Source organism: Terrapene carolina, unplaced genomic scaffold, assembly GCF_002925995.2.
Source record: "Terrapene carolina triunguis isolate 2854851 unplaced genomic scaffold, T_m_triunguis-2.0 Scaffold613, whole genome shotgun sequence".
In the NCBI taxonomy this organism is placed as follows: domain Eukaryota; kingdom Metazoa; phylum Chordata; order Testudines; family Emydidae; genus Terrapene; species Terrapene triunguis.
In genome coordinates this window covers 1,144,552-1,167,822 of record NW_020664964.1, presented here as the reverse complement: position 1 = coordinate 1,167,822, position 23,271 = coordinate 1,144,552, and the positions used below count along the sequence as shown (strand labels likewise).

General features: G+C 44.7%; 1 protein-coding gene across 1 annotated transcript in view; it reads right to left on the bottom strand.

Moving 5' to 3' along the window:
- The window catches only part of ABITRAM (actin binding transcription modulator), a 31,048-nt gene that overhangs the window by 647 nt on the left and 7,130 nt on the right, over positions 1–23,271 (bottom strand). Inside the window, exons 3-5 of the mRNA XM_026659247.2 lie at positions 21,621–21,672; positions 2,153–2,282; positions 779–855 (exon numbers count right to left, since the gene is read on the bottom strand). Of these exons, the coding sequence (XP_026515032.2) occupies positions 779–855; positions 2,153–2,282; positions 21,621–21,672 (259 nt within the window). The remainder of the gene's footprint in view (positions 1–778; positions 856–2,152; positions 2,283–21,620; positions 21,673–23,271) is intronic.

Below are 23,271 nucleotides of genomic sequence, written 5' to 3'. Positions count from 1 at the left end.
GCACCCCGCATTCCCCCTCCTCCCTCCCGCTCTGATCTTGGTTGGAGGTTGCTAAGTGCTTCCCTGCTCCCCACTTGCCCTGCACCCCCCGCCCCTGCAGCCTCTGCGCCCCCTGCCTGCCCTGCTCCTCCTCGCCCTGCAGCCTCTGCACCCCCCCGCCTGCCCTGCAGCCCCTATGCCTCTGCAACCCCCGCCTGCCCTGCTCACCCGGCAGCCTCTGCCTGGCGGGGGCTTCAGACGCTCAGCAGCGACCGGGACAGCGCAGGTCCCTGCAGCCCTGGCACATGCCACACTCCCCACCCCGCAGCCACCTTCCTGCCGCGCGGGGTGACTGGGCCGCAGGAAGGGTCCCCCAGTGGCCAGGGGGTCCCTGCCCGCGAGGGAAGCCTGAACCGCTGGCTGGGCCCAGCCTCCCCATGGTCCTGCAGGCTCGGCTGGGGCGCACAGTCCGCCCGGCCTCCGGGGGCAGCAGCGGCCCCTTCGCCGCCTTCTGCAGCTGCGCCCCCTCTCCCCCCACCCGAGCTCGCTACAATGTAGCCGGGCAGCTGGGCTGCGCTGCGGACGCTGCAGGTTGTGCTGGGGCCGGGCGGACCCTGGCTTATGCTGCCTCCCTATTTCCCCGGACATGTTCAGCTTTTTGGCAATTCCCCCCAGACGGGGATTTGAGTACTAAAAAGCCGGACATGTCCAGGGAAATCCGGACGTATGGTAACCCTATGTTAGTAAAACCATGCTTTGTAATCAAAATAACAAAAAAAAAAAAAAAAAAGTTACTTACCTATATATAGTATATTCTTCGCCATCTGAACAAGATATCCTGCACAGAGGGGCAAGTTCTGTTAGAAACTGAGCACCCTGCATGTGAAACAAAAAATTCCTGTGAATTTAAAAGAAGTTTGTTTTTTGTTTTGTTTTTTAAGTGTGGCCTTCCTAGCATATTGAGAGAAAATTCTGAACCTTGTTACAATCAGTAATACAAAGTAGTCACATGTTCCAAGATTGTTTTAAAAGACTTTTGGTCACACGGTTTTATCTCTTTCTAAATTTTCAACATGACTAAAAGTGACAGTCTGAAGTCATTCTCCACAATGCAGGAACCAAATATCCCCCTAAGGATTTCTTTTTACCAGTGTAAATGAACTGAAGTAAGTGTGTGTGGACATTTACATGAAAATAAGACCGTCTTATAATAAAATAAAGACGTTTCTTTTGTTCTACTTTGGGTGTAGACCAGCCCTCAGGAGTTATCTACACACACCTCTAACAGCTTACTTAAACCAAAATTGGTTTAGCTCAAACTTGGTTCTAAATCAACATAAGCTAAATTGAAATGAGTATCCATGCTGCCTTATGCGCTGGTTTAACTAAGCGTGTTTGAAACTACACCTTTAGTTAAACCAATGTGACTTTTTTTAGACAACCCATAAGCTTGCCATATATATATTTTCAACAAAAGGGCAGTTTTCATGTCCATTGAGTCCCTGACATCTCTGAAGAGGCTTTTAATGTTTGATATCTAGTTATTTAAAAATAAAAAATGTGACACTTTTAAGCCCTATATACAGTAAGGAAAGTTTCTTGACATTTTCCACCACTGTTAGCACCAGCATGGGCAATCAATTTTTGCCTTCCTCCGCAGCATAGGGCAGGAGTCTCAAGCTGGAGGATTCTCTGCGACTTGAAGTCTTTAAATCACGATCTGGAGATTTCAACAGCTGAGATAAGGGAAATTGGGTGGGTCAGCTTTTGTGGCCTGCATCATGCGGGAGGTCAGACTAAGGTCAGAAGGGACCATTATGGTCATCTAAAGTCTATGAGTCTACTTCAGACAACCCTAGCACTGGTATTGTAACAGCATTACATAATCCTGCTCAGAACAGATCTAAGGAATGGGGTGCTTAGTATACACACTGCTGCAGGTATCTGAAGAGCAGTCTAGGTTGGAGCTCTGGGTTCAGCTTCTCCAAGATTACTAAATTAATGTTAACAACGGTAGACAATGTAAGAAATTTCTTTCTGGGAAAGGAACTCCAGCCTCTGACACAGTGGATCCTTTTTATGTTCCCATTAGAGGTAAACACTGCAGGGACTTAAATAAAATATGAACTTTTTTTAAAGGTAGTTTAAAAAAAAAAAAAAAAAAAAGCCATACCCGCTTTGACTTTCCAGAGACCTTATTTTGAAGTCTACTACAGTTGGCACTGATTTGGTAATTAATACTCTTAATTGTTTTTCCATTTTGAAGAAGAGGATGAGCTTCTGCCAGTGTGATGACACAGATTCTGCAAGAAAAGTTACAGTTACCTACTGTACTTAGGCTTCATCTCTGGGACTGTTTAGCCTTCTAATAAGCAAATGATAACTGCCTCCTATAGTGGGTTAGTTCTATGAAAGGCAGTAATTTTCTTCTTCAACTCAGCTGCTACCGAGAGCATGTGTCTTCACTACATTGTTCACTCGGGCTCTTCGTGGGGTGTTTCCCCTCACCCACAAAATCCAACTTTAGTGGAGAGTTCAACACAGACTACCTGGCTCATCTGGGACTGCAGGTTAAAACCTCTGAGCCTTTCACTAGGGTTGCTCACCTCCCCTCTTTGTAGTGAGCACTTAGGCTAAGCCACTCAAGTACTGACAGTCCTCCAATACTTTCCCACAATTCACTGGGAAAGAACCAGAGGCTCAGCTTACGACAGAGCAAAGGACAAGGAGGTAAACCTCCAGAAGTCTTAGCACCCACATGGTTAAGTGCAGCACCAGTGCAGAGATTATAATTCAGGAGTGGCTGCTCACACCTGAGTGCAGCTGACCTGGGTACCAATCATACAAGTTAACTTTGCAGTGAAGACACACCCTGTATGTCAAGTATACCTGCTTGCTTCCGTGACAAGTTTTATATATCCATTGCCCCCCCTCCTACATTTTTAAATTACAACTGCAGGGCCAAATTCAACCCTCACTTCCATGTGTGCAACTCACTTGAAAACTTTGGGGATTGCACAGTTGTATCGCTAGCTGGAAATTGGCCTGCAGATCTGTCATCACTGATGCACAATCCATTAAGCATCCATGCCTTATTTTCAGATGGGAGATTGAAATTGCAAAGCAGGTAGTTAAAGCCATCTTTTTACTTGCAAACTGAACAAGTTTTATATAGATGTCATATAAGAACAACTGCAAATAGGAAATTTCACAGGTCGTTTACAAGTGAAATATATCAAACAATGACAGCAGTAGCAAACTTACTCAACTGAGGGATCTATTCAGCCAGAGTCAAGGTATGCTGATTACCTAAGTGTCACACATCTGCATTGCAATCTATGCTATTTTTAATCTTATATTTTAGTTTTAAATAATCTTTCCTCAAATGTAACACCATAGTTTCCTAGGTGACAGTATCACCTCTGTAAGGTATTTCCTTGTTTTATACATAAACATTGAATTTTAAGATGTATTTTAAGGTCAGCAGCTTTATGAGTTCTAGAAAACACTCATACGGTGAATACTAGAATAAGACAATTCAGTAAAAATTAAAGAGGCATCAAGGCTATGAAATGAGAGCACAGTTAGGTAAAGTTCTAGAAATGAGTTAACTAATTAAAGGGGATGAAGTGTTTTGGTACATTTTAAGAAGAAAGGGAGTTTCATGGAGCTGACTAAGCTTTATTATAAGAGGGGATGTTTCTCAAATGAGAATCAAGTAGACTTTAAATTCACTCTATCAAGACTAGTAATGTTACAAAACAGAATTTTATATCAAAAATACATTGGAAACTGTAGCCCCTATGGACTATGAAGTACAATTACTGATTTTTAAAGGCAGATTAAGTCAAAGTGTGGTCTAGGCATTATCATCTCGTAGTAAGGTGCACATACTAAAAGTGAATTAGCTGTGTAACAACAGGCCGAAAGCTGAAAATCTCATTCTATACCTCCTTCCCTATGAGAAATAGTGTATGCTAGGGTGGTACCCAATACAAAATATGCCATGGACTTGATACAGAATTATGCTCAGCTTTTGTTTTTAAAGAGTGTTTCTAGCCCTTATGATTAGGGCTGCCGATTAATCGCAGTTAACTCGCAATTAACTCAAAAAAATAATCATTAAAAAAATTAATCGCGATTAATTGCACTGTTAAACAATAGAATACCAACTGAAATTTATTAAATATTTTTGGATGTTTTTCTACATTTTCAAATATATTGATTTAAATTACAACAGAATACAAAATGTACAATGCTCACTATGTTTTTTATTACAAATATTTGCACTGTAAAAATGAAACAAAAGAAATGGTATTTTTCAATTCACTTCATACAAGTACTGTAGTGCAATCTCTATCATGAAAGTGCAACTTACAAATGTAGGTTTTTTTGTTACATTGTTTTGTTTTTGAGTGCAGTAATGTAAAACTTTAGAGCCTACAAGTCCACTCAGTCCTATTTCTTGTTCAGCCATTCGCTAAGAGACAAGTTTGTTTGCATTTACGGGAGATAATGCTGCCCGCTTCTTAATTACAATGTCACCTGAAAGTGAGAATAGGCGTTTGTATGGCACTGTTGTAGCCAGCATTGCAAGTTATTTACGTACCAGATACGCTAAAGATTCATATGCCTCTTCATGCTTTGGCCATCATTCCAGAGGTCATGTTTCCATGCTGATGACACTCTTTAAAAAAAATAAGGCCTTAATTAAATTTGACTGAACTCTTTGGGGAAAAATTTTATGTCTTCTGCTCTGTTTTACCCGCATTCTGCCATATATTTCATGTTATAGCAGTCTTGGATGATGACCCAGCACATGTTGTTCGTTTTAAGAACACTTTCACTGCAGATTTGACACCAATATAAAATTTCTTAAGATAGCTACAGCACTCGACCCAAGATTTAAATATCTGAAGTGTCTTCCAAAACCTGAGAGGGACGAGAGGTGGAGCATGCTTTGAGAAGTCTTAAAAGAGCAACACTGATGCAAAAACTGCAGAACCCAAACCACCAAAAATGAAAATCAATCTTCTGCTGGTGTCATCTGACTCAGATGATTAAAATGAACATGCATTAGTCTGCTCTGCTTTGGATCGTTATCGAGCAGAACCCGTCATCAGCATGGATGCATGTCCACTGGAATGGTGGCTGAAGCATCAAGGGACATATGAATCTTTAGTACAACTGTCATGTAAATATCTTGCGACGGCTACAACAGTGCTATGCAAAAGCCTATTCTTACTTTCAGGTGACATTGTAAACAAGAAGTAGGCAACATTATCTTCTACAAATGTAAACAAACTTGTTTGTCTGAGCGATTGGCTGAACAAGAAGTAGGACTGAGTGGGCTTGTAGGCTCTAAAGTTGTACATTGTTTTATTTTTGAATGCAGGGGTTTTTTTGTTCATAATTCTACATTTGTAAGTTCAACTTTCATGATAAAGAGATCGCACTACAGTACTTGTATGAGGTGAATTGAAAAATACTGTTTCTTGTTTTTTACAGTGCAAATATTTGTAATCAAAAATATAAAGTGAGAACTGTACACTTTGTATTCTGTGTTGTAATTGAAATCAATATATTTGAAAATGTAGAAAACATCCAAAAATATTTAAATAAATGTGAAATTAATTGCACTTAATCGTGATTAATCACACGATTAAAAAAATTAAATTTTTTTATTGCTTGACAGCCCTACTTATGATTTCAAAGACAACCTCAAAAATGAGCCAAATGTAATGTAAGTCAATATCGCATCACCTGCCTGACTGTGGAGACAGCCTGAAACAATGGCTCTCAGAAGTTTTTTTTTAACCAGATACCAGAGATTTCAACATTTCAGACATGCAATTTGTCATTTTGCTGCAGTCAGGCACATTGTTTTGGTTTTGGTCTCCCTACCGGAAGCCTGCCTGCAGCTGCCTCTTGCTCCTTCTTTTCTTCACAAGAGGACAAGATTATAGTGTATCCTTCCTGACTGTGCCAGAAAACAGGCAGAGTCAGTAGCACTGGCTGGCAAGCTAAACTGCCTGGAGGAAAGCACAGCAGCTGAGGCCCAAGGCACCAGTGAGATTAGATACTGAAGTCAGCAATACATGCCCCTTCCCAGGAGATTCTTAGCTGGGTCACCTGGACAACACTGGGAGCTGAGAGCCAGGAAGGGGAATGGGGGCTGCTTCCAGAGCACAACTAAAACCCCTCTTTAAAAATAATCACATTTTCTATCACTGAGTATTTTCAAATCTGACCCAGAGCTGTGTGCGCATGTATTATGGTGGGGAAATGGGAACAAAAAGGCATTTCATGGAATCTAGAGGTTGGTGCAAATCCAGTGCAAATATATATGCTGATGTTAGCAGTGCCCAGGGAAGAAACTGATACATTTTATAATGATCTAGGAATTATTCAGAGGAAGTTATATGGCCTGTTATACAGAAGGTCAGACCAGATGAGCACAGTGGTCCCTTCTGGCCTTTGAATCTATGAAAGCAATACAAAAAGTTTCAAGACAAGACGTCTAACTGGTGATGGGAGATTTTAATGCAGAAATAGGATCAGACTGAAATTCCTGGGCTGGAGCAATAGGCAGATTCGGACTCTGAAGAAAACAAAAGAAGAAAGGCAGAAGTTTAAGAGCCTAAGGGTATGTCTACACTACGAAATTAGGTTGATTTTATAGAAGTGAATTTTTAGAAATCGATTTTATACAGTCGATTTGATATGTCCACACTAAGCGCATTAAGTTGGCAGAGTGCGTCCTCACTACCCTGGCTAGCATCGACTTACGGAGTGGCTATTCCACAGTTCCCGCAGTCTCCGCCGCCCATTGGAATTCTGGGTTAAGCTCCCAATGCCTGATGGGGCAAAAACATTGTCGTGGGTGGTTTTGGGTACATGTCATCAGTCGCCCCTCCCTCCGTGAAAGCAACGGCAGACAATTGTTTCGCGCCTTTTTCCTGGGTTACCCGTGCAGACACCATACCACAGAAAGCATGGAGCCCACTCAGCTCACCGTCACCGCTGCTGTTGCATCAGAGAGGCTTTGAAAACCAGTTTCATGACTGGCCAGGCTTCGGTGTGACAGTTGTGTGTGTTTCTCCTTGATGCAAACCCACCCCCTTTGTTGATTTTAATTCCCTGTAAGCCAACCACCCTCCCACCTTCGAAATAAAGGAACTATTGTTTTGAAACCATGCATTCATTCTTTATTAATTTTTTAAAAATGAGATAATGGACAAGGTAGCCCGGAAGGGTTGGGGGAGGAGGGAAGGACAAGGCCACATTGCTTATAGCCACACTAAAAATCAAACTTTTTGAATGACAGCCTTCTGTTGCTTGGGCCATCCTCTGGAGTGGAGTGGCTGGGTGCCTGGAGCCTCCTCCCCCCGTGTTCTTGGGCGTCTGGGTGAGGAGGCTATGGAACATGGGGAGGAGGGTAGGCGGTTATACAGTGGATGCAGCGGGGGTCTGTGCTCTTGTTAGCTTTCCTGCAGCTCCAACAGACGCTTCATGATGTCCGTTTGCTCCCCCATTAGCCTCAGCATTGCGTCCTGCCTCCGCTCTTCGCGCTCACTTAATTCTTTCCTGGCCTCTGCCACTGAATTAAGCTGTGCCCTATCAGTGCGGGAGGACTGCATGAGCTCGGAAAACATATCATTGCGAGTGTTTCTTTCGCCTTCTAATCTGCGATAACCTCAGGCACAGAGATGATGGGGGAGCGTAGAAACATTCTACGCTCTATGATTCTGGGGGACTGCATGGTCACCTGTGCTGCTGAGTTCGCCACACTGACCAAACAGGAAACAAAATTCAAAAGTTCCCGGGGCTTTTCCTGTGTACCTGGCTAGTGCATCGGAGTTCAAAGCGCTGTCCAGAGCAGTCACAATGGAGCACTCTGGGATAGCTCCCAGAGGCCAATACCATCAATTTGCATCCGGACTACCCCAAATTCGACCCAGCAAAGTCGATTTTAGCGCTACTCCCCTCGCTGGGGAGGAGTACAGAAGTTGATTTTAAGAGCCCTTTAGGTCAACGGAATGGGATTGGTTGTGTGGACGCATTCATTTTTATATGACCTAACGCAGCTAAATTCGACCTAACCCCGTAATGTAGATCAGGCCTAACCAAGAATCTCATAAACCCATGTATTTCAACAAAGAAAGCTGCAGAAAAAATGGACTGGGATATTACCTGATTTTTCAAATGAAGACTTCATATTTGTGAAGCCAGATGGAAATCAAGTGTTGTCATGGAGATCATCTGAAGACAGTATCAGATAATAAGTTAGTGCTGGCATAAAAGAGGTTGAGAGCAACCAAAAAAGTGGCAAGAACGAAGATCTATGACACTGGCAAATTGAAAGAGCCAGCTATCAGGGAAAGAAAACAAAGAAGCTGTGCAGAAAAACATGTTTCTGGTGGGAAAAAAATGTTGAAGAGGCATGGAACAGTGTAAAAAATGGGATGATAATAGTGGCTGAACAAGGGTTAGGCTACAGCGCCAAAACTAAGAAACCAAGGTGGATAATAGAGGAAGTACTTCAGTTGAATGACAAGCATAGGAAACTGAAGGAAAATAAAAAGGAAGATGCAAATCTAAAAGCTGAGTACAATAGGTTGTAAATAGAAAGTGAAGAGAAACAGAAAAAAATGAATAAGCAAACAATTAGGGCTGTCGATTAATTGCAGTTAACTCACGCAATTAAAAAAATGAATCGTGGTTAATCACACTTTTAATCACACTGTTATACAAATTGAAAATTATATTTTTGGATGTTTTTCTACATTTTCAAATATGTTGATTTCAATTACAACACAGAATGCAAAGTGTACAGTGCTCACTTTATATTTTTTATTACAAATATTTGCACTGTAAAAATGATAGAGTATTTTTCAATTCACCTCATACAAGTACTGTAGTGCAATCTCTTAATCATAAAAGTGCAACTTACAAATGTAGATTTTTTTTTTTTGGTTACATAACTGTTTTGTTTTTCTGAGTGCAATGTAGAACTTCACAGGCTACAAGTCCACTCAGTACTACTTCTTGTTCAGCCAATCGCTAAGACAAACAAGTTTGTTTACATTTACGGGAGATAATGCTGCCCGCTTCTTATTTACAATGTCACCTGAAAGTGAGAACAGGCGTTCGCATGGCACTTTTGTAATCAGCATTGCGAGGTATTTACGTGCCAGATATGCTAAACATTATTATGCCCCTTTGGGCTTCGGCCATCATTCCAGAAGACATGCTTCAATGCTGATGATGCTCATTAAAAAATAATGCGTTAATTAAATCTGTGGCTAAACTCCTTGGTGGAGAACTGTATGTCTTTGGCTCTGTTTTGCCCGCATTCTGCCATATATTCCATGTTATAGCAGTCTCGGATGATGACCCAGCACATGTTCATTTTAAGAACATTTTCACAGCAGATTTGACAAAACACAAAGAAGGTACCAATGTGAGATTTCTAAAGATAGCTACAGAACTCAACACACGGTTTAAGAATCTGAAGTGCCTTCCAAAATCCGAGAGGGATGAGGTGCAGAGCATGCTTTCAGAAGCAACATTCCAATGCGGAAGCCTACAGAACCCGAACCACCAAAAAAGAAAATCAACCTTCTGCTTGTGGCATCTGACTCAGATGTTGAAAATGAACATTCGTCGGTCTGCACTGCTTTGGATGGTTATCGAGCAGAACCAGTTATCAGCATGGACGCATGACCTCAAGAATGGTGGTTGAAGCATGAAGGGACATATGAATCTTTAGCGCAGAGGTGGGCAAACTACAACCCACGGCCCACATCCGGCCCACGGGACCGTCCTGCCCGGCCCTTGAGCTCCCGGCCGGGGAGGCTAGCCCCCGGCCCCTCCCCCGCTGTCCCCCCTCTCCTGCAGCTATGCCGCCGCATGGGCAGCGCTCTGGGCGGCAGGGCTGCGCGCTCCTGCAGAGTAGAGCAGCAGTGTGTCTAGCTCCGTCCAGGCAGCGCAGCCGCCAGACATGCTGCTCTGAGCGGCATGGTAAGGGGGTCAAGGCCGGGGGTCCTGGGGGGGCACTCGGGACAGGGGACGGTTGGATTTGGGGGGGGGGTGTCAGGGGACGGGGAACAGGGTGGGTTGGATAAGCGTGGGAGTCCCGGGGGGCATGTCAGGGGGCAGGGGTGTGGATAGGGATCGGGAGAGGGGGAACGGGGGGGGGGGGTTGGATAAGCGTGGGAGTCCTGGGTGGCCTGTCAGGGAGCGGGGGTGTGAATAGGGGTCGAGGCAGTCAGGGGACAGGGAGTAGGGGGGCACTGGATGGGGGCAGGGTCCCGGGGGGGCGGTTAGGGGCTGGGGGTCTCAAGAGGGGGCGGATAGGGGGTGGGGGCCAGGCTGTTTGAGGAGGCACAGCCTTCCCTACCTGGCCCTCCATACAGTTTTGCAACCCCAATGTGGCCCTCGGGCCAAAAAGTTTGCCCACCCCTGCTTTAGCGCATCTGGCACGTAAATATCTTGCGACACTGGCTACAACAATGCCATGCAAACACCTGTTGTTACTTTCAGGTGACATTGTAAACAAGAAGCGGGCAGCATTATCTCCTGCAAAATGTAAACAAACTTGTTTGTCTGCGCGATTGGCTGAACAAGAAGTAGGACTGAGTGAACTTGTAGGCTCTGAAGTTTTACAATGTTTTATTTTTGAGTGTAGTTAATTTTTTTGTACATAATTCTATATTTGTAAGTTCAGCTTTCATGTTCAAGAGATTGCACTACATTATTTGTATTAGGAGAATTGAAAATACTATTTTATTTTACTGTGCAAATATTTGTAATAAATATTAAGTGAGCACTGTACACTTTGTATTCTGTGTGGTAACTGAAATCAATATATTTGAAAATATAGAAAACATCCAAAAACATTTAAATAAATGGTATTCTATTATTCTTTAACAGTGCGATTAATTTTTTAATCGCTTGACAGCCCTACAAACCTACAAGAAGCAGAAGAATACATGAAGAGGAACAAACGTGTTATATCACAAAATAAGAGAACTGAGCGGGACATAGGAGTTGAAGATATCAGCAGTGAAAGACAAACACAGCCAAATAATTGAGGATGAACAAACAATGTAAAGAATATTTTGAAGAACTGTGCAACCTGCAGAATGTGGATGAAACAGTCCTGGAGAAGTTCCCCAGTACAAACAAGGGAGAGCAGGTGCCGAAATTTTTAGAAGAAATAGCAAAGATCTTGATAGAAAGTTTGAAAAAGAAAAAGGCTCTGGGAAACAGCAACATAACCACAGAGCTATTCCACAAGAGAAAATGCTAAGCAAACAGAGGAAAAGTGATAATAGTACCAATCTATAAAAAGAGATAAGACTGAATGCAAGAACTATAGGAATCAATTAATTGAGCATACCAGGAAAAGTATTCACCGAGATGCAGCAGAGGACAATGAAAAGGTATGTGGAAGCAGCGCTTGCAGAGGAACAGGCCAGACTTCAACCAAGATGAACTATAAAAGATCAGCTAATTGTGATGAGGCAGATATCAGAGAAGTATACAAAACACAACTAAACCTGCTACAACAACTTTATCAAAAGCTTGTATGAAGTTTATAGTATTTGGCAGAAGGCGTCATGGCAAGTTTTGAGAACATATGTATCCCTAAGAAATCAAACTGATAGAAGACATCTACAGCAAGTCAATAAGTGTGGTGAGAATAGACAAGAAGTTGATGGAATAATTCAGGATGACTGTAGGAGTGAGACAAGGATGCATGCTGTCACCAGATTTGTTCAGCATGGTACTAGAAGCAGTAATGGCTGTAGCACTGAGAGATTAAACGGAAAGAGTTATGTGGAACAACAGAAACTAACCTTCGATTGGCAGATGATACTAACCTCATACCATTGACCAAGGAGGATTTACAGAGAATTTGTAGAAGGTAGACAAGGAAAGCAGAAAATCCAGATTGAAGATCAGTACAGATATTACAAAAATTATAGCAATTGGAAGAAATGAGGAAGAGGTAAAGATCAAAGTCAGAGACAAAGAACTGGAACAAGGGGAAAAATATGTACCTTGGATAACTACTATCAAAGAATGGGAATTATGAAGACGAGATAAGAAGAATCAGACTAGCTGCTACTGTACTCAGAAAAGCTGCAAGATCTGTAAGGCTAATGAGATTTCAATAAAAACAAAAACCAGTGTATATGAGACAGTGCCATGTCAATACCACTGTATGGGTTGGAATGTCTGGAGTATGACGTAAGCTCATGAATGAAAGATGTCGACTGCAGAAATGAACTGGCTGAGAGTTTCAAGACAGCGGAAAATAAAAATTTAAGTTATAAGAAAACAGATAGGAAAAGAAATGACACTGTTACAAAAAGATTCAAGAAAGACAACTACAATGCTTTGGACATGTGTCAAGAACAGACCTGGAAAGTATACCATACCTGGTGATTCACACCCAGAGTGCAAGGAATTAGAAACAGAGGAAGACTGAGGATGTGCTGGTGTCACAGCCCCAAGGACCCATGGGGAGGGCAGATCAGCACTGTATGTGGCTAACACTATTGCAAGCATCGCAAAGCATGTTGGGAAGGTTAAAGGTGTGACTGGAGAGTGGAAAATTCCTTTGCAAGTTTAAGAGAGGCCCGGGGGGGGGCGCGGGGGGAAGAAAGAAGAAAGCAGAGAACGGGTTAACTCAACACTACAGCTAGCAAGCTCAGTCCAAAGATAAGACCAGGGGTCTCAAACTCAAATGACCACGAGGGCCACATGAGGATTAGTTCATTGGCTTGAGGGCCGCATCACTGACACGCCACCCCCCTCGCTGCCCCCGACCCTGCCCCCACTCCACCACTTCCATTAGGCCCCGCCCCTGCCCTGCCTCTTCCCACCCCTGCCCTGCCCCCATTCCAACCCCTTCCCCGAAGTCCCCACCCCAACTCCGCCTCCTCCCTGCCCCCAGAGGGGGCAGGAGGGGTGTGGGGGGGGGGACTCAGGGCAGGGAGTTGGGGTGCGGGGTGCAGGGTGCGGCAGGGGGCTCAGGGCAGGGGGTTGGGGTGCAGGGTGCGGCAGGGGGCTCAGGGCAGGGGGTTGGGGTGCAGGAGGGGTGAGGGGTGCAGCAGGGGGTCGGGGTGCAGCAGGGGGTTCAGGACAGGGAGTTGGGGTGCAGGAGGGAGTGCGGGGTGTGACAGAGGGTTGGGGTTCAGGCAGGGGGCTCAGCAGGGGGTTGGGATGCAGAAGGGTTGTGGGATGCAGCAGGGGGCTCAGGGCAGGGAGTTGGGGTGCAGCAGGGGGTTGGGGTTCAGGCAGGGGGCTCAGGGCAGGGAGTTGGGGTGCAGCAGGCAGGGGGCTCAGGGCAGGGAGTTGGGGTTCAGCAGGGGGTTGGGGGTGCAGGGAGCTCAGGGTAGGGGTTGGGGTGCAGCAGGGCGCTGGGGTGCAGGCAGGGGGCTCAGGGTAGGGGGTTGGGGTGCAGAAGGGGTGTGGGATGCAGCATGGGGCTCAGGGAAGGGAGTTGGGGTGCAGAAGGGATGTGGGATGCGGCGGGGGCTCAGGGCAGGGGATTGGGGTGCAGGCAGGGGGCTCAGGGCAGGGAGTTCGGGGGGGCGGGGTGCAAGAGGGCTTTGGGCTCTGGCCTGGAGCCGCTTACCTAAAGCGGCTTCGGGGTGGCAGCGGCGCACACCGGGGCCAGGGCAGGCTGGCTGGCCCCGGCCGCTCCAGGAAGCAGCTAGAACCATGTCCCTGCGGCCCCTGGGGGAGGGGTACACAGGGCTCCGCGCGCTGCTTGCCTCTCCTCCAGGTACCTCCCCCGAAGCTCCCATTGGCCACGGTTCCCTGTTCCCAGCCAATGGGAGCTGTGTGTGGGGGGAGGGGGGGTGCCTGGAAACCAGGGCAACACACAGAGCCCTCTGCTCTCCCCCTCCTCCCCCCGGCCGCAGGGACGTGATGCCAGCCGCTTCAGGGAGCGGCGCGTGGCTCGAGGGGGGCAATCCCGCGGATGTAGTTTGCCCACCCCTGGCCTGGAGGTAGGCCGGGGGGGCGTGCAGGCTGCTTGGCGGGCCGCAGGAAATAGCCCCGGGGGCCGCATGCGGCCGATGGGCCACGTGTTTGAGACCCCTGGATAAGACGCTAACTCCAGCCAGCTCAAGGCCACAGCACACATCTGACTCTCGGCTGCCGGCCAAGAAAGAGGGGGGCCCGGAATCCACAGACCAACCATGAGAAAGGAAGATTCAACTGAATAGACACAGACCTGCAGAGCCAGCCCATAACAAGTGAGGCAAGTGAAGGCCAGCACAGAGGAAAACAAAGAGGACAACAGAGTCTAGCCAGTGTGTTTTGGAGAAAGTCAAGGAGACCACAGAAAGCCGGTTTGGACTGGCACAAAGAGCACCAGGAACAGAGGTCACAGAATGGAACACCCCCAAAGGAGCCCAGGACTAAAAACCCTCCTGAGAGCTGGAGCAATTCGGAGAGCACAGCAGGTTCTTGGACAACGTGGGCCCAGGACAGCACTTCCGTCCACCTTTCCCCCCTCTTCTTCTGACGTTACACCCAGACTTGGCCAGTCTGGGTCATGCGTGTGAGAGTATGAAAGTGGGTTACGGCTTGGGGCATTAACACTTTCTTTCTTCCGAGTGACGTGGGAGCGTTCCCAGCACACTCTGCTGTTATTTTATTACTTTATCAATAAAGCTTTAAAATTTAGACACTTGGTGTGCCTCGTCATTTCCTCCCCCTCCGCCCCGCCCCCCCAAAAAAAAGATCCTGTGGCCCAGCCTGATTAACTGTGGCCCAGGCAGATTGGTAACAAAAATCTGTCATACTGGATGAACACAGAAGAAAAAGGTTTAGAGACGAATTAATCTGTGAAGTGGGTACAAGGCAAAAAATAGTGGAAAGATTGAATTCGATGCCATCATTACTTCTGAGCTGACAGACAGAATTGAAGAACAAGAGAAATGGCTGGTGCCACAGAGTACATGGGGCCCTACTATTAGGAAACCTCAAATACATAAGGGCACGTCTACACTACAAAATTTGATCAACATAAGTTAGGTTGATCTACAGCCTCCACAGCAATTAAATCAACTACCCTCCGTCTGCCAGTGGTGCGTCTCTTCACCAAGAGTGCTTGCACCGACTGAAGTGGGGCATTGTGAGGCACTGACAGCTGGAGTGTGGGGCACTGACAGCCACACGGGGCTCACAGCTGGAGCCCCTCAACCCCCCCAGGACAGAGCTCAATTTCACAGCAGAGAGCCTACCACCAGTGAAATTGACATTCTTGTCAGATTCACAGTTGCTATTATTTCACATTTTGTCTTGGGCTCCTGCCCATCAGCCCCTCATCCTGGAGCTGACAGACCTGGAGACAAAATGCAAAATAATAGCAGCCGTGAATCTGACAAGAAAGTCAATTTCACTGGTAGTAGGCTCCCTCCTGTGAAATTGAGCCCAAGGAGAGGGGGCGGCGCCTGCTGAGAGCACCCTAGGCTGACAGCCAACAGACACTGCATCACCCTAACTACATCGACCTAGCCGCTATGCCTCTCGTGGTGGTGGAGTTATTATGTCAATGTAGTGGGCGACTTACATCAGCGGGAGCACCATTGTAATGTAGACACTTAAGAGTCCACGTAAATAGCCCTACGTCAACCTAACTCTATAGTGTAAACCAGGCCTAAGCAATGCCACTGAATAACTGAGAACTAGAGTCTACAGAAGCAGCATCTTTGCTTAAGCAGCTATAAACAAAGTTGATTCTGTTCCTTCACACATCAAGCGTTGCAGGAGATGAGCAGTGTACTTGAAGACACTCAGTAATGCAGATTTGTAAGTCCAGTGATTCAACTATAACAGAATTGATCTAATGTTTTTATGGATCCTGGAGAGATGACCATCAGGGCTTAAAGGGGTTGAGCTTAAAACCAAGCCCTTTGAGTGTCAAATTTAGACAAGAAAACCAGTGACAGAAAAAATAATCTATATAACAACAGCACCAAATCTAATCATTTTCAGTAGTTCTCAAACTTTTGTACTGGGGACACCTTTCACAGAGCAAGCCTCTGAATCCGACCCCCCTTGAACATTAAAAACACTTCTTTTTATATTTAACACTATTATAAATGCTGGAGGTGAAGTGGGGTGGGGATGGAGGCTGACAACTTGCAACCCCCCGTGTAATAACCTCTCAACCCCCTGAGGGGTCACGACCCCCAGTTTGAGAACCCCTGATTTAGATGGAGAACATTACATTCCAAGGAAAATAGTTAAGCACAGCACACTGAGAAGACAATGTTGCCAATGAAGCCATCAATGTGAATAAATGTCAGTTTCCTCAGATGTTAAAGTCAAAGACAACCCACACCAGGGTCACTGACACTTGAACCCTAGTGTTTAAAACACCCTCCCTCCTCATCAGAAAGAGGCTCTGACAACTCAAAAGCAACTTCAGCTACGCAGCTAGAAGGGTCTGAAAAAGGCAGTGTTGCAGGGAGCTACCTCAGTGCACCACGGAACTAGGGAAACCAGCAAAAGAATACAGAAATGCTGCCAAAGCCGCAGGGTCTGGAACCAGCCTGAGCAGCTGCAGTTCCAGTAGGAGCACCTTAGCTGACTGCCATCAGATATTAGGCGAAACAATGTTCTTGGGTACCCAACCCTTGCATCTGGTCTCAGAATGAGGCCAGCCTGCTAGTATTTCAAAGGGCCAAAAATCTTTGAGGCCTAAGGGAGATCCAGCTTCTCAAATAGTATCTGGAAAATAATCATTTTCCCAAAAGTCTGCCTGTGGCAAGATAGATCGATAAGCAAGGCTAAAGTACACTCTCAGGGGAATTCTCTGCCACTGCATAACTTGCGCAGAATTCATGTTTTGCACAGAATGTCATTTTTCCCCCTAGAATTGGTGCTGCAGAGCTGCTGGCTGCCACTAGGGGCCATTGAACCCAGAAGAGCCCAGCTCTCCGGCTCACAAATACAGGACACTGCTGGGGGAGGGGACAGCTGTGGTTCCTGGCACATCCTGAAGGAAGAAGACGCCATGCAGGAAACTCCATACAAGCCCGAGACTCAGCATCAGGATGTTTATCCCTTGGATTCTTAGGCTCTGTGTGGTAGGGGCTATGGGTGTCTGGGCTTGGGCCTGCCCCACAGCTGGGCTCTGGGGGGGTAGGTGTCTGGTCTTGGGGGCACCCTGCAGCTGGGCTCTGGGAGTGCGGGTATCTGGGCTGAGGGCATCCCATGGCTGGGCTCTGGGGGGTAGAGGGTGTGGGTGTCTGGGCTGGGGTGTGCCCTGCAGCTGGGCTTGGGGTAGGGTGTGTAGGTGTCTGGGCACCCTGCAGCTGGGCTCTGGGGGCAGTGGATGCAGGTGTGTGGGCCAGGGAGTGTCCTGCAGCTGGGTTCTGGGAGGGGAGGGTGTGTGTGTGTCTGAGACTAGAGGGGCAGAGTTTCCCCCCTAAGATATACCCAGGTGGCACATGCGAAAACACCCAAACTGAGGCACCCAACAAAAGCATAACAGAGAAACAGGAACTGGGTTGTCGTAGGGGCTTCTTTAACTCTCTACTCCTGGGGGAACTGGGTTTTGTTGTCTCTATTGTTACAAACATACTTGCTGACAGATATTTGAAATAAATTACCAAAATAATTGAAAATGGTATGATTATATGGTGTTATTTTGACAAAATATACAGAATTTTCCAGAAATTTAAAATATTGTGCACAGAATTCCCCCAGGAGTAAAAATAGTCCTCAGTCAATAGGAAAGGTTCTTTGGCAGATATTTACACCCAGCATATAGGAGTGTTTTATGCAAGGTGAAAGGGTTCTATCTGCCTGTGGCTTGAAACAGAGCGGTTGCATGTCTGTTGATTCTCAGTTTCCTGCCTTTGTTAGTACACCATTTTAGTCTTAGCTTTTTCAATTTACTTTATTTAGAAGGATCCCTCCCCCCACTTCTTTTATTGGTTCATTATCACCCGGGGTTATGCGAAAGGCCCCAGAGTTTAAGCCCTGGCACGGGTCTTTTCCTATTAGTGATTGGCATTCGAGCTGAGGCCAGCTACATTCAGGAACACTAGAGCATTAAATGTCATCCTTTGTTGCTGGAAACCCTTCAGAAGAGAAGCAGCTCTAACTAACCACTACTACTTTGCTCCTGTTTGAGATGCAGTGTGTATACCATTAAGAACAGGAAAAATGTCTACATCCCATCTGGAGAAGACAGGAAGGGATAAGAGGGAAAACACAGAATGGCATTGGCCCTTCTGCAGAAGAAGGGCAAGAGAACAAGTTCTACCCCCCTCTCAGCAGCTAGGAGTGGTCAGGGACACTTAGGCCTCCATACTAGGCCACAGCATTTAGACCTGGCTTTGGGAGTAGGGCAGGGGGAGGACATTGATATTTTCATGGGGCTAGTCTTATTAGAGCAAACCTTATTAATATTATACTCATCTAAAAGGGTACAAAATAATAAGGCATTGAATGCAAAAGATGCTGACAATTTAAAATGTTACAAGTGACTAATTTCCCATTTCAGTTTATTTTTAGTGTTTATAACAAATGCAAGAAGAGCCAAATTATTTTTTCCACTTAATGTCATTAAAGCAACACTTTCATCTTGAATGTTAAGCTAAGTAGCCAAGTTGGATAGAAGGCCCTTTAATAGCATGCCTAGTGTTCTTTCTCTGAAGTTTATTTATAAAAAAAAAAAAAAAAAAAAGTTATTTAGGGAGGAGAGACTGGGTGGGCCCAAGAACAGCAAAATGGGCTCCCCTCTCTATGCACATACATGTCTGCCTGCTCTTCAGCAGCACCATAACTCCTCTCTGGGAACTGCAGAGGAGTCCCTGCAAGTAAAGAACTCCCCACTCCTTTCCTCCTGACCCCACCCCACTAATCCCTACTTCCTATAGGGATCTGGAGGCCTCTCTCTGTGAACTCCCTGCTTCAGAGAGAAGAGGGCTCCCCCGGCCTTCATGGACTTCTGTTACTCCCCAGCCCCATTCATGGGGATAGTGACTGAAGAAAGGGATTGTGTGAAACCCAATGTTTCAGTTCTGTGGAAAAGTCTAGGGAGTGCATGGAGCTACCCATGCCCTTGTTCAGGGACTGGGAGAGGAAGAGGTTCTCCACTTTGGAGGAAGCCCCAAGTACCAAAGAGTTTTAGAAGTAGAAATAAATAGCTCCTAATCTGATTTTAAAAGATTAGCTGAATCACTAGATTGTTAATGTACTCTGTACAAAGCTGAGTATGAACTAATATGACTGTTTTCTACTTTATTATCAGCCTTATAATTTCTAGCAGGACCAGAAGATCCGAGTTGCAAGCAGACAAAGGAACAGCAGGAGTCTTCAACAGCTGTTCAGTGTGACCAGTGAAGGATTTTAAAAGAGGATGCATGTCCCCTTTGCTTCTTTATGTTGTAAGAAACAAGACTGAAATGAGGTTTTCTGCTGTTTATTTTCTAAAGTTATTGATTTGTACCCAAGAAAGCTCAGGAACATTAAGACTATTCTTCCCTATTTTGCTGGAAGACTTCAGAAATGTCTATTGTCAGCTCCCACACCTTAACTGGAGGGAGAAATCAACAAGATGCATCTTTTCTTCCAAACGTTTATTGATGTAACATGTATTAAACAAAACAAAGTTGAATCTCTTGGCCTCAATTACTCAGCTTGCAGTGACTTATTAACCATTTAGATTGTGGCTGTGCCCAAGATGTGCTTGGTATTTTCCAACCATGTCCTTTGTAATGTCAATTTTACAAGTTGAAGTAACTATAAAATTTTCCAGGGTAGACATGACCTGGTGCTCTAATGTTTGAAAAGAAGCAGAAAAAAACCAAACAGCCTTTTTGAACAAAGTTGGGCATTTTTTATACTTGAAAGAAACAAAATAGGACCCAAGTCCAATATCCTCCCACCCTGGAAGGTCTAATTTTTTTTCTCATTTAGTACAACTACTTAATACTTACACTTTTTCTCAGAACCAGAGATTCAATCATAATAGAAGAGCACAGGCTGCTTCTAAAAACTAAGTGTTCCCTGCGTGTCTTCCCGTAGTACTGATCTTCATGTCCTGATAGGGACCATCCAGATGCCTTCTTTATTGTGATTACTACAACTGTAACCTCAAGAGATTACACAGCTTCTCAATTCACATTAATCAAAGTTTTGAAATATATTCCAATCTTTTTAAATCTGCTTTAAAATTTTCTTTTTGATTTAAGCTAAAGTCAGTAGGTTTCCTTTAAAAGGCGGGCCACATTGAGCCCCATGATGTCACTTTCCAATGTCATCTTAGTGATTTTTATACATATTTTATTAAAACTTTTACAAGTTACACTAATTTTACAGCTACCCACCCTGCAAACCTTGCCTGGGCTCTATAAGTCAAGTTATGTTCTGCCTTCTCATGCATAAATCACTAGTAGTAGAGGTTCTGCAGGCAAAGAGTAGCCCTATGGGTTAACAACTATAATTTTGTACTCAGTTCTGTTGAGAATGTAGAAGGAATTGAATCCAGCTTACACTCGGAGTTGTGCTGACTACAGGACTAACAGAAGTACAAACTTAGCAACTAATTTAAGCAGACGCAATTCCAAATACACAAAAAGAGAGCTGTTGAGTACCCTGACACCATTCTTACCCAATGATTTTCATGGTAAAACTGCATTTTAAAAATGGGAGGTCAGTTGTTCATATTTGCAACTTATAGGAGACATACTCAGCAACATGACTCAAAAATTTTAAAATGAGACTTGTATTACAAAATAATTCCTTAAACATTTTTGGCCCAAATGCTATCAACTGGCATCAGGATAGGTATATTATGACCACCAAATATAAAAACCATCATATCTTCTGATACTAAAATATTTTGGAATTTTTTAAAATAAGACAAGATACTTTACATTTACATATTACAACCATCAGAAATTAAAATTAACAACTGATTTAGTAATTTGCATTTCACTAGACTGATGAATTTCAGTTTTAGGTTATCATACACTAGCAAAATATATACTCCAAATTTATACCATCAAATGGAAATGTTTCAATAAAAAGGCTTGTTGAAAAAAATTCAAAAATACTCATTCATATTAGGTTTTCCAATATTAAAACCTAACTATTGTGTCTAATTTACTTAGCTATGTACTTAGGGTAACTAAAGCATTAATAAAGAGGCTATCAAAGAACTGTAGTGCTTGCTCTGAAATAGAGAAAACCCAAATATTATCCTTTCAGTGTTGAAAACATTAGCTCTCTATTAAAGATTTGTGTTTTCAAACTAGTAGTGCAAAATATCCTAAGGGCTGGTCCACACTAACCCCCCAGTTCGAACTAAGATACGCAACTTCAGCTACGTGAATAACGTAGCTGAAGTCGAAGTACCTTAGTTCGAACTACAAGGTACTTACCACGGGTCCACACGCGGCAGGCAGGCTCCCCCGTCGACTCCGCGTACTCCTCTCGCGGAGCAGGAGTACCGGTGTCGATGGCGAGCACTTCCGGGATCGATTTATCGCGTCTAGACAAGACGCAATAAATCGATCCCAGAAGATCGATTGCTTACGGCCGAACCCGGAGGTAAGTATAGACATACCCTAAGAACTTAACCAGATTTTACTTACCTATTAGAATGCTGCAATATACAGTGGTCCTCACATAGATTACCCTTAACATCTGTAAAAAAGAACCAAAACCAATCACTACACTAAGCTAGAAACATACAAGAACCAATACACTGAAATGTATTTTTGCATACTAAGATGGACTTATAGTTCATGAAGAAGGTTCCTACACACTTCAGTGAGGATTTCGGATGATGAAGAGCAATCTCTGTGCCTCAGTTCCCCCATCTGTAGAACAGGAGTCATATTTTCCTTCTTTGTAAACTGCTTTGAGATCACTGATGAAAAGCACTATATGGAGGAATGGTATGATGGGACTGTCTACAATGGCATGTGGCCCATTGGTGACTGAGAGTAGCAAAAATCCCCAACAGCCAGAGACGGGACACTAGATGGGGAGAGCTCCGAGTTACTACAGAGAATTCTCTCTCAGGTATCTTCCTGGTGGATCCTGCCCACATGCTAAGGGTCTAACTGATCACCATATTTGGGGTCGGGAAGGAATTTTCCCACGGGTCAGAATGGCAGAGACTCTGATGAGTTTCCCCTTGCTCTGCAGCATGGGGCACGGGTCACTTGCAGGTTTAAATGAGTATAAATGGTGAATTCACTGTAACTTGAAGTCTTTAAACCACGATTTGAGGATTTCAGTAACTCAGCCAGAGGTTAGGGGTCTATTTCAGGAGTGGGTGGGTGAGGTTCTATGGCCTGCAATGTGCAGGAGGCCAGACTAGATGAGCACGATGGTTCCTTCTGACCTTAAAGTCTATGAGCTAGATATTATCACTGTTGTTACTGATGCACTAGAGTGTAAAACTAACTTTAGCTATTGAGCATTTAAAAGATCAAGAAGCTAAAAATAGCTAAACATATGCAAGCTGAACTGATCACATCAGGTATTGTTTGGCAAGACAAAGATGATTGAAATACTTTCAATAGTTTCAAAAGCAAGATATGCTAAAAGGAGCAGACTGAAGTACCCTACCCCAAGATCTTCATTCCATAGGGCTGGTCTATACATGAAAGTTATTCTGGAATACGTAAGTGTAAATTTAAAGCAAAAGAGCTATTCCAGAATAACTCCATGTGTGGACACACATATTCTGGAATAAAGTTCCTTTTCTGGTTTAGCTTAATCCACTTCCAAAACTAATTTGGAAAAGGTCACTTATAGCTATTCTTAAATACCCGCATAAACAAGCGAAGATTGTGTGTGCATACTTCACTTTAAGGTCTAGTTTTCTCCATCATGTACACAATGTTAATGTTAGTTACACATGCACCTAACAGAAAGCATGATTTTGAGGAACTAGTCCTACAATGCTTACATCAGCAAGATTCTCACTGAAGTCTACACAATTACAAGAGTTACTCCTGGGGGAAATTATGTCCCCTGCAGATTCCCCCCCGCAGAAAACACATTCTGTCCAGAGGTGCTGCAATTACACCTTTCACAGACCAGGGGCTGCTGTGGTGCCAGAAGAGAGGGCGGTGGGTTCAGGGCCAAAGCAGCCGGCCATGGAGAGGGAGGGGGCAGTGGCTGTCTTCCTCACAGTGCCTTACCCACAAGGCCAGCTGGGGGGCAGACAGAACAGGGCACAGAGGGCTGCTGGGGGTCACAGACTGGGGTTCAGATGAGCTGGTGGGGGGG